Source organism: Tribolium madens, unplaced genomic scaffold, assembly GCF_015345945.1.
Source record: "Tribolium madens isolate multiple individuals breed KSU strain unplaced genomic scaffold, Tmad_KSU_1.1 Scaffold_97;HRSCAF=244;Tcas5.2_LG3a, whole genome shotgun sequence".
Taxonomy (NCBI): Eukaryota; Metazoa; Arthropoda; class Insecta; order Coleoptera; family Tenebrionidae; genus Tribolium; species Tribolium madens.
In genome coordinates, this window is record NW_025401069.1 from 11,138,731 (window position 1) to 11,148,307 (window position 9,577).

General features: G+C 40.3%; 5 protein-coding genes across 7 annotated transcripts; 3 read left to right on the forward strand and 2 right to left on the reverse strand.

Moving 5' to 3' along the window:
* The first annotated feature begins 109 nt into the window (after nt 1-109).
* On the forward strand, nt 110-1,140 carry LOC123014167. Of its 2 annotated transcripts, none has more exons than XM_044413112.1 (2): nt 110-363; nt 408-1,140. In XM_044413112.1, the coding sequence occupies exon 2, from the start codon at nt 433-435 to the stop codon at nt 1,042-1,044; it is 612 nt and encodes a 203-aa protein (XP_044269047.1). In that variant the 5' UTR covers nt 110-363; nt 408-432; the 3' UTR covers nt 1,045-1,140. The 2 variants fall into 2 exon arrangements, with proteins under 2 accessions (XP_044269047.1, XP_044269046.1); XM_044413111.1 differs by having other exon boundaries at nt 424-1,140.
* A 134-nt stretch (nt 1,141-1,274) lies between these two features.
* Nucleotides 1,275-3,589, reverse strand: LOC123014165 (E3 ubiquitin-protein ligase ariadne-1-like). 2 transcript variants are annotated; one of them, XM_044413108.1, is made up of 3 exons: nt 3,258-3,589; nt 2,325-3,204; nt 1,275-2,259 (listed from the first exon to the last, which is right to left on the reverse strand). In XM_044413108.1, the coding sequence occupies exons 2-3, from the start codon at nt 3,012-3,014 to the stop codon at nt 1,444-1,446; spliced, it is 1,506 nt and encodes a 501-aa protein (XP_044269043.1). In that variant the 5' UTR covers nt 3,015-3,204; nt 3,258-3,589; the 3' UTR covers nt 1,275-1,443. The 2 variants fall into 2 exon arrangements, with proteins under 2 accessions (XP_044269043.1, XP_044269044.1); XM_044413109.1 differs by having other exon boundaries at nt 2,325-3,213.
* Nucleotides 3,137-4,105, forward strand: LOC123014168 (ragulator complex protein LAMTOR3-A). Its single transcript, XM_044413113.1, has one exon. The coding sequence runs from the start codon at nt 3,669-3,671 to the stop codon at nt 4,041-4,043; it is 375 nt and encodes a 124-aa protein (XP_044269048.1). The 5' UTR covers nt 3,137-3,668; the 3' UTR covers nt 4,044-4,105.
* LOC123014166 (vacuolar protein sorting-associated protein 26C) lies at nt 3,931-5,469 on the reverse strand. Its single transcript, XM_044413110.1, has 5 exons — nt 5,147-5,469; nt 4,953-5,096; nt 4,579-4,906; nt 4,234-4,530; nt 3,931-4,185 (listed from the first exon to the last, which is right to left on the reverse strand). Exons 1-5 carry the CDS (start codon nt 5,201-5,203, stop codon nt 4,103-4,105), a joined length of 909 nt encoding a protein of 302 aa, XP_044269045.1. The 5' UTR covers nt 5,204-5,469; the 3' UTR covers nt 3,931-4,102.
* On the forward strand, nt 5,371-7,696 carry LOC123014164 (gastrulation defective protein 1 homolog). The gene is made up of 2 exons (XM_044413106.1): nt 5,371-5,756; nt 5,804-7,696. The coding sequence occupies exons 1-2, from the start codon at nt 5,550-5,552 to the stop codon at nt 7,463-7,465; spliced, it is 1,869 nt and encodes a 622-aa protein (XP_044269041.1). The 5' UTR covers nt 5,371-5,549; the 3' UTR covers nt 7,466-7,696.
* The last annotated feature ends 1,881 nt before the right edge of the window (nt 7,697-9,577 follow it).

Sequence of the window (9,577 nt, forward strand, 5' to 3'; positions counted from 1 at the left end):
TTAGTTTTATTTATTAAATTTGATAATTTATTTCTATTATTTAAGAAAAATTAATAATTTTGTTTAAGTTATTGTTTTACGACGTTATATTTTTTATGTGTGACAGGAGTGGTGATAAAAATGAAAGGCGGCAAAAATTTGAATTTTGAAACCTTCTAGAACTGACGTTTCTGTTCAGGCATGCGCAGTGACGTATTACGACTTAATTCCCAAGTTATCCATCATTAGTCATCAATATTTGTGTTTTGGTTTATCTCAGAGGATCATCAACAACCGTCGGTGCGAATTCCAGTCGTGTGCCCCCATTCCGAATCTCCTTCAGCCGTGTGCTGGCTTTGATGATGAGGAATGTACCAAAAATAGGTGAGAATCCGCGTTTGTTTTGGTCCTGTCAAACCTTGACCCAGTTGAGGTCTCCCCCAGGTGCCAGAAATGTCGCAAGGAGAGCAATCCCTGCTCAGCCGTTTGCAAAAGCTCGACTTGGAGACTAAGCGCCCCCCTGTCGATGCGCCCCCCAACCCCTTCATGCACCGCCGACGCTCCAAATCGCTCTCGAGCATCAACTTCGGCTCGGGCTGTGACTGCGTCAAGAAGAACCAAGCGATCAAACACACCACGTCTTTCAAGCGCCCCAACCGCAAGATCCTCCGCGACCCCATCCTCAAGTTCATCAAATGCTCGCATAGTGATAAATTATCGAATGTCAAGATCTCGAAGAAGCGGAAAGAGAGACTGTTCGGGCAGTGCTCGAGGCACAAAGAGCGCGATTTCAAGTCGATTGTGGACGCGTACGAGAAACTGACTCTGGATAGTGACAATAGTGACTGTTACACAGCGGCCAGTTTTCAGAAAGCGCGCGAAAGGTCCAATAGTCTGTCCTCGAGGCCGGAGGCCTGCACTCTGGGGGCCAGCTGCTCGCACCAGGCGAGGATGAACGTGACGCCCCCGTGTGATGTGACAATCGACGAACTTGCCAGTTATTTCGAGACTTTTGTCCATATACCCAAGAAGATGAGCTCCATGGCCGAGATGATGTACATCTGAACAAATTTTTGTATATCGAGGTGTTTTCGTGTAAGGATGTAAGTAGAGACAGGATTGTGGACATCTAGGTCATTTAACAACGATTATTAAGACTGATTTCGTCTATTTATTGCCCCAAATTTTCCATTCCCACTATTTGACAGCTGACAGATGTCAATATCACGTGACGCTTTGGGAAAGGCAGTGGCGTAGTGGAAGTTTTTTTCGGAGGGGTAAATTAAACATGTTACTTGGGGTATTAAGATGTAGCATTTATTGGTTTCTACAAATTACAAAAATAGCATATTCCACACTCTTCCATCACTGCACTCTAAACAATTCAGAAAAGCACCAGTTAGTGAAACTCCTTTTTAAGAAATAAAACTTTATTGTTTAAAAATCCCAATTTGCAACTTTATCCTAGGCCTCCTTGCAAACCCACCAATCCTTTTCGTAGCCTTCATGCACGTGATCTAACAGCGCTTTCCTCCTCCCATCGCAGTACCTATACTTATCCTGCACTTTCTGTTTAATATCAACAAGATTCTCCTGAGTTATATCCCTCTCGAGATACTCACTCAGTAGTTCCGTGGCACGTTCTAAATCCTTTTGGTTGTCTTCAAATATCACAGACTGATTATTCTTTTTCAAATAATACGCAAAGACATACGTATACATCAACGTCTGCCTGCATTTACACAAAATATCCACCGCCTTCTTCAAAAACTGCACCTCAATCCAGCTCATATTGTGTTGTTGCATCTCCTCCATCTTATCCTTAACAGATGAATAAAGTTTGTGCTCGAATTTCAACGACTGCATGTGGTTCATATATCGGTTGCAATAAAACAAGTAGCGTTGGAGAGCCGCACGTGACCTTTCCTGGGCATCTCGGGCCGCTTTAGCCTCATCTTCATCATATTTATTACAATTATACCATGAACTACCATGAGGCTCCCATGAACCCAAACAAACCCAACAGAAATCGGCCTTGCAGTTCTGGTTCTTGCACACCATGTGGTTACAACCGCCGTCTTTCTCGATAGTAGCCCCGCATTTGGGGCACTCTTTCGTATTTGCAGAGATCCAGTTCGACGTCTCTGAATCATCGTCGCATTTTTTGATCCATTTCTTCAGCAAACTGCACTTGACAGGGTCGTGCCAGTTCTCCCCGCACGAAAAACAGAACACGTGACCACAAATGCAAGTCACGGGTTTTGCGTCCACGTAAGACACCTGCAAAGTGAAAAAATGTAGTGATTGGTTGGTGATTTGAGAAGAAGCTTCTGATTGGTCATTACCTTGACGGCGTAATTGCAGTCGGGACTGGGGCACCACCGTAGCAGCCTGTTGCATTCGATGAAACTATTAGTAATCAAATGCTGATATTTAATTTTAACCCTGGAATCCTTGACTAGTCTCATAACAGTCTCATCGTCGACCAGAATGGGGCAATTGAGGGCGGGGCAAGCGATGGTTTGGCCCACGCCCTCCTCCACAATCTTCGTGGTGAGGTATTCGTTCCAGCACAGGTAGCAAAATCGGTGACCGCACTCCAAGCCCGTCATATGCGCGGGGGCGCACACCATGAAGCAGATGTCGCACTCCTCCGTCCCTTTTATTTTCAGCGAGAACTTGGGGCGAGTGGCCATGGGGACGCTCTTGAAGGGGTTGATCACGTTGGCCTCCTTGAAGAGCTCGTCCTGGTCGCCGTCGAAGAACCGCTCCATTAGCTTCTCTTTGTCCCAGTTGAAGTAGTTGAGGAGGATGCGCGTGGTCGTGGGGGGCAGCTGCACCACGTTGTTCACCTCGTCGATGATGTCGGACATGTATTGGACAATGTCGCTGGTGGAGAGCACCTCGTATTGGTACTCCTCGTCGTAGGGCTGCGGGTCTTTGGCTGTGCTCTCCACTTCCACGTTGAAATCGACATCGTCGCCGCTGGTCTCGTTACCGGAGTCTTCACATAAGCTGTCCTCGTCGATCTCCATTTTTTGACTCCTGGAAGTGTTGTGTTGTTGTGTCACTGTCTGATTTTGACAACGTGCCGAAATTGAGTGCCCACTTTGACAGCAGGCCACCAAACATTTAACTACGAGAAATTTGCATTAATTTGGCCGGGTTTTGAGACTAAGGGGCGGAAAATGGACCACTTGGGGGCATATTGAGATGGCGGCCAACCTGCAAAGCCTACTGTGAGTCGACGTGACAATTCAAAAACTAACCTCACTTACGATTTATGCGATTTCAACACAAACACTTTACTCTTCTAATCATTATAAACATAATTCACTCAATTATAACCACACTTTTTTAAAAACTTGCGTTTCTTCGATGAAAAACCTCACAAATTCCGTACAAACAAAAACAGTAACTAATGACGTAACAAAAAGTGAACGCTGGACAAGGGACAAAAAATTTAAGTCAAACACGGCCCAAGAAAAAATTCGGACATAAATAAAACATTTATTGAGTGAAATATTACATGCTGATCAACTTGTTTTAACCAACATTACTCAAATAATTAATAAATTTTTTGTCAATCTATATTTTCGTAATTATTAGTTTGACATATCTGTCTATTGTCAAAAAACTGTCACAATCAGCTGTTTATGTTTTAATAAAATTTAATATTCTTGAAAATAATGGTCGAAGAAGTGAAAAACAACCTTCAGGAGCTTCTATCGAAGGTTTCCGGCTTGTATGGCGTCGTAATCACCGACCGTGATGGTGTCCATTTACTCAAAGTTAATACAGATAAGGCCCCAGAACACGCAATGAGGCCTAACTTTATTTCAACATTTGGACTTGCTGTGGACCAAGGAAGTAAATTAGGATTAGGAAAAACAAACACCCTGATTTGTGTCTACTCCCAATACCAAGTTATACAAATGAATAAACTTCCACTTATTGTAACATTTATTGCTAGTGATACTTGTAATACAGGACATATTTTGGCAATAGAAAAACAATTAGATTCTATAGTTTCGAATTTGGCTCTTGCAGTCGCTGAATCCTAATTTTATGTACATATATTTTTTGTATTCTATTAATTAATGAATAAAATGATTTTTGTATGCTATTCTCTCACTAAAATCAATGGGAAGTTGTTTGTGACTAAATGGTCGTCGTGGAATACGATTACTAAATTGATTTCAAACTCTACAACACGAAATTAAGAAAAAAAAACTGATCAAAGAAAATTTTTACCTATTTTAAAATTGGGGGTAATCAAAGTTGGACACGTAAACAGTCTTGGAAACACCATATAGATAGGAATGTCAACATTTGTGGGAATGTCGCCATCGCCAATTTGAATATTTTGTATCTCTGTCGCCTCCCTAGCATACCCCTCAGCACAGCCACAAGTCTCCACTCTGACCAACTGCAACTCGATTGACCTCACAGGGGTTGCACACCTCTCCATGACTAAATGACCAGTAAGAGGTCGATTTATGCTGCAGCAAATCGAATTGAGTTGGCCTTTTAGTAAAAAATCTGGGGCACCTGTAACTCGTTAATAAGCAAGACAATCATATCGACAATGAGAGATACCTGGCCCCCCTGATGCTAAAGTAGTGGGGCTCAACTTAAACTGCACAGGTTTCTTGTTGTCTTTGATATGTGGTGGGGGCCCGGGATTCCGCCCTGACCAATATTGCACTAGAAATTGTTGGCTTTTTTGCAAATCTTTCGATAAAAAAGAACGTCGAATGTCGCATCGTATTGCATAGCTGATGTTGATATAAACTCCATGATAGGTTTCATACAGGACGCGATTAGGTTTGGGTTTCAGGGGGATTTCGAACGGGATTTCTGTTGCCCCTGCGGGAAGACGACCTGAACCACTCACTTCACACGTGACTCCTATGAGTTGTATGGGCTACAAAATAGGTTTAGGTGTTTGGGGTTGCCCAAATTTAGGTTACTTTGACTGAGTTGTAGAAGGCATCAATAATGCCCACATTTTTTGAGCTGAGTTGCAAATTTACACAGCCTTCAACTGTGAGTGTTATTCCATCGTGTTTCAAGTCTGAGGTGCTGCTTAATGCTATGACCCCTGTGATGTTCTCCTAAAAGGGGGCTAACTTTAGGGGGCATTTACAAGATTTAAGCATTTTACGTCTTCGCGGTAGACTTTATCGGCTCGTTTCAGTCTTATATCGAGGTTTATCGCCATATTTTCGCTTGTTTGTGGAGAAAATGAGATTTCAACTGAAATGTGTATAAAAACATAACCTAAAAAATACTATACTCTCGCGGTGCGGATTATGATGCAACAAATTGGTCATAAATACAAAAAAATCTTGTATGTTTAAATCAACTTTTTAATAGATGTCGCTATATTGCAAAAATAATAATCGATTATATGCCAAACCTCGAGAAAAAATTTGGTTTTTTAATTTTTTATTGCAAATTATTAACGAATGTTTTCAAATCCGGACAATATTGGTGTGTCAACTGTCAAAACATAACCTAAAATACAATCGAATTTCAAACCGTGAAAAATGTGTTAATTTGCGAAAATGAACAAGGGAAAGATCAGTTTTGGTAAAATCAGCACCAATTTCGGTGAAAATGCGGAAAAAATTGAAGCTAGTGGTAGTATCGGTACTTTCGGACCCCCCAAAGCAATGGAACTCCTCGAAGACGACAGCAAGGAAAGAGAGCAAATTAAGGAAGTCATGGGAATCAGTTCCTTTGGCAAAAAGGCCAAAAATTTTGATGTCCAAGTAAGAATTTAATTTTTTATAGTTTGATGTATTTTTTGAGTTAATAGGAAATGATGGAACAAGTCAAAGCCACTGCTCGTGAAATAACTAAACCCCCTGAAGAGCAGCAAGATGAAGCTTCAGAAGATTCAGATTCAGACTCCGAAGATGACTTAATAGGCCCCCCAATTCCGCCGGATTTGAACCCCGCAGCCTCCTCCCAGCCTTCCAAATCCCAATCAAGCGACAGCGAGGAGGAGGAAGAACCCAATAAACTCTTCATTCCTTGCACAAGTGAAGTTATTATGACCCACGGAAACAAAGCTGTGACTGCTGTCAGCGTAGACCCCAGTGGGGCCCGTCTCGCGTCGGGCTCCGTCGACTACGACGTCAGTTTCTGGGACTTCGCTGGAATGGATTCAAGTATGCGTAGTTTTAGGACTCTCCAACCGGCCGAAAACCATCCAATCAGATACTTGAATTATTCCGGAACCGGGGATTTACTCCTGGTGATTTCGGGGGCCAGCCAGGCCAAAGTCTTAGACAGGGACGGATTCGAGCAATTGGAGACCGTCAAGGGGGACATGTACATAACCGATCAAGCGCAGACGAAGGGGCACACGGCCGGGCTTCTCGCCGGCTGTTGGAACCCCCTCATAAAAGAGGAGTTTCTAACGACGAGTGCTGATGGGACAGTCCGAACCTGGGATTTCTACGAAGGGGGCAAAAACCACAAGAGTATAATCAAATGTCGGGCCCAAAATGGGCTAAAGGTGTCACCCACGGCGGTGACTTATGGACGCGATGGTAAAGTTATAGCGTGTGGGTGTGTAGATGGGTCGCTTCAGTTGTGGGACTTTCGTAAAAGTTCAGTAGCCCCCGCGAGTCAAATCCGGAAGGCCCATCTTCCGGGGGAAGTGACAAGTATTCGGTTTTCCAACGTTGGTAATAATTTACTAACCCGGAGTTGCGACGAAACCATGAAGTTGTGGGATGTGCGAAATTTCAAAAAATCGCTTTTCGAAGTCGGCGATTTGTTCACTCGATATGACACAACCGATGCGATTTTTAGCCCCAACGACGCCATCGTGGCCACCGGAGTGTCACTCCGGAAGAACGAAACCTCCGGTTATATCTACTTCTACGACTCGACAAATTTCACTCAAATTCACAAAATCCTCATCACGAATTCTCACACAATCAAGCTTTTGTGGCACCCGAAACTGAATCAGATTTTCGTGGGGACTGGCAACGGGATGATTAAGTGTTTCTACGACCAGAAGAAGAGTCTCCGAGGGGCCACTCTCTGCGCGGTTAAAGTCCACCGCAAGGCCCAGCATTCGGAGATTGTGAGTTCGCAGCAGGTTATAACCCCACATGCGTTGCCGCTTTTCAGACAGGAGAGGAGGAAGACGAGTCGGAAGCAGATGGAGAAGGACCGGTTGGATCCGGTTAAGTCGCGACGACCGGATTTGCCGATCACTTCCGGGCAAGGGGGGCGTGTGGCGTCTAGTGGCGGCACGTTGAGTAGTTATGTGATCAGGAATTTGGGGCTGAGTAAGAGAGTGGACGATGATCAGGATCCGAGAGAGGCGATTTTGAAGTATGCAAAGGAAGCGGCGGAAAATCCATATTGGATTACGCCGGCGTATGCGAAGACGCAACCGGAGGTTGTAGCTAAGGGGAAGGCGCCGTTGGAGGAGCCGCCGGAAAAGAAAACCAAAAAATGAATAAAGAGCGTAGATATGTTAGTACAGAAATAAATCTTAATAAATATAAGGAATTTTTATTACAAATTTGAAATACACATACCGGGTGCGGCATCCGTTACACCCAGAAAGAAAATCTTCACTTCTAATTAAATAAAATTGTTGAATTTTTTCACACTTATCTGGGCATTAGTAAGGTACATTCTCTAATTTTTTGGTAATTTTTCATTTACAAACAAAGCCAAAAACAATAAAAAGTAATTTTCTCCCAAAAAATTTAATTACAATTTTTATACTGACCTACGCAGATTCACTTCCTACAATTGTAGGATTGTAGATTTTGAATTAAACGCAATTTTCCATCTTAACGTTGAAAATCATTTTTATTTATGACCTGCTACTTGTGCCATCGTAAATTTAGGTGACAGTGGGGAACTGCAATTGGGGTAAGATTCCAAGGTTTACAACAAAAAGACCCTTTAAAGCGGTCGGCTACCAGTAAATGATTTTTTTGTTGGCAAATTATATAAATCACGGGTCTGGTTTGTGTTTAAATAAAAAAGCGATTATTTGGATAACCAAGTCAAAAATCAATATTAGTTAGGTATATGAAATTTCGAGAGTTTTAATTAATTAGAAGTCGCGAGTTATCAATGGACGTAACCGATGCCGCACCCGGTACAAATTCTTATGTTAACAATTATTAAAAGTAATTTTAAGGCTTGTCAAATTCCTTTTTTTTTTATTTGTTATACTGGGTGTTATATAAAAACATAAAAAAATTCTAAAGGAGATAAGATACCAGCAGAAAATAAAAAAAAAATGTTTGAAAAATTGAATCTGTCAAACATTTTTGACATTTAACATTTTTTATGTCTATTGCTACCGATGATCTTGTATAAGTATGTTTTTTCATAATTATTCAGTAAAGGTACAAAAACTTCGTCAATAAAAGCTACAAATAACGTTAAACATAGTTACAATTTATTGTACAGGAAACAACTTCTTTGTCTCCTTTTCTAATAGTCTCATGTAAAATTATTTTTCCAAGAGAAATAAATAGGGTCAAAGTACAAAATCTAAACCTCCATAATTTTAAAATTCTATAGATAAGGTTTTTTTAACATTTTTTTCATGTTCCTGGTATCATGAAAAAAAAACAGGTTAAAATGCTTTGAAAGTTTTAACTGTTTTAATATACTTTAGAAACGAGCTTTAAAATTTTAGCTGTTGTACTGAACATGCTCATAATAGTCATAATAATAGTAAAAAATAGTAAATTCTTAGTTTTTATCAACCAAAATGTGTGTAAAAAAACTTGTAAAAAACTATTTTTTTAGCTTTAGGACCTTGTAACGGTTTTGTTTTTTAAAATTTGGCGTCAGAGTTAGCGGAGTAAACATAAATTAATGCAAATAAAACAAAATTAAATGTGACTGTAATTTTCACTGATTTATTGTTATTCATAAATTATTCCAAACAAATGTCTTTTCTTACGACCCTAACAGAAAAAGTAAATTTTTCCATCCTAATTTCAGAAAGGAAAGTGGTCAGTTACCTACTTCTCAAGCAGATTATTACATTAAAGAACGCGTTCTTTTCTAACATAAAAGTCAATTTTTCAATATTTAGGAACTTTTTTTTGCCCTAATAAGGTGGTGGTTGGTTATAAATGTCACAAAGTTTGAAAAATTCAATTTTCGAAGTGTCAAGTCTCGAATATTTTTCAACTTGTTGAATTAAGAATGAATACTGCAAATATTTTATGTACACCACCTGAAATAAAAGAAGTCGCTGAAAATTACCATAACCAACCTCTAGGAAGTGAATTGTACTAGTCTATTTCAGCACCCAAACTGGTGTTGAAATAGCATCTTTCAGACCCAAAATAGAAAAAAAAAAATCTCAACTCATCTGTCAAAAATTACAATAAAAATATACACTCTGAGCGGCAAAATTATGGAATAATCTTATTAAAACTAAAAATATTTTGTTTTGGCTCGAACACGTCAATTTTCTTTTTAAAAAATGCACAATTTTCAACTTGATTTAAAATTTTCCGCTTTTCGGTTTTGACTAATGTGATCCATTTTTTTATGTGATCCATTTTTTTAAATCAAATTCTTTAATTTT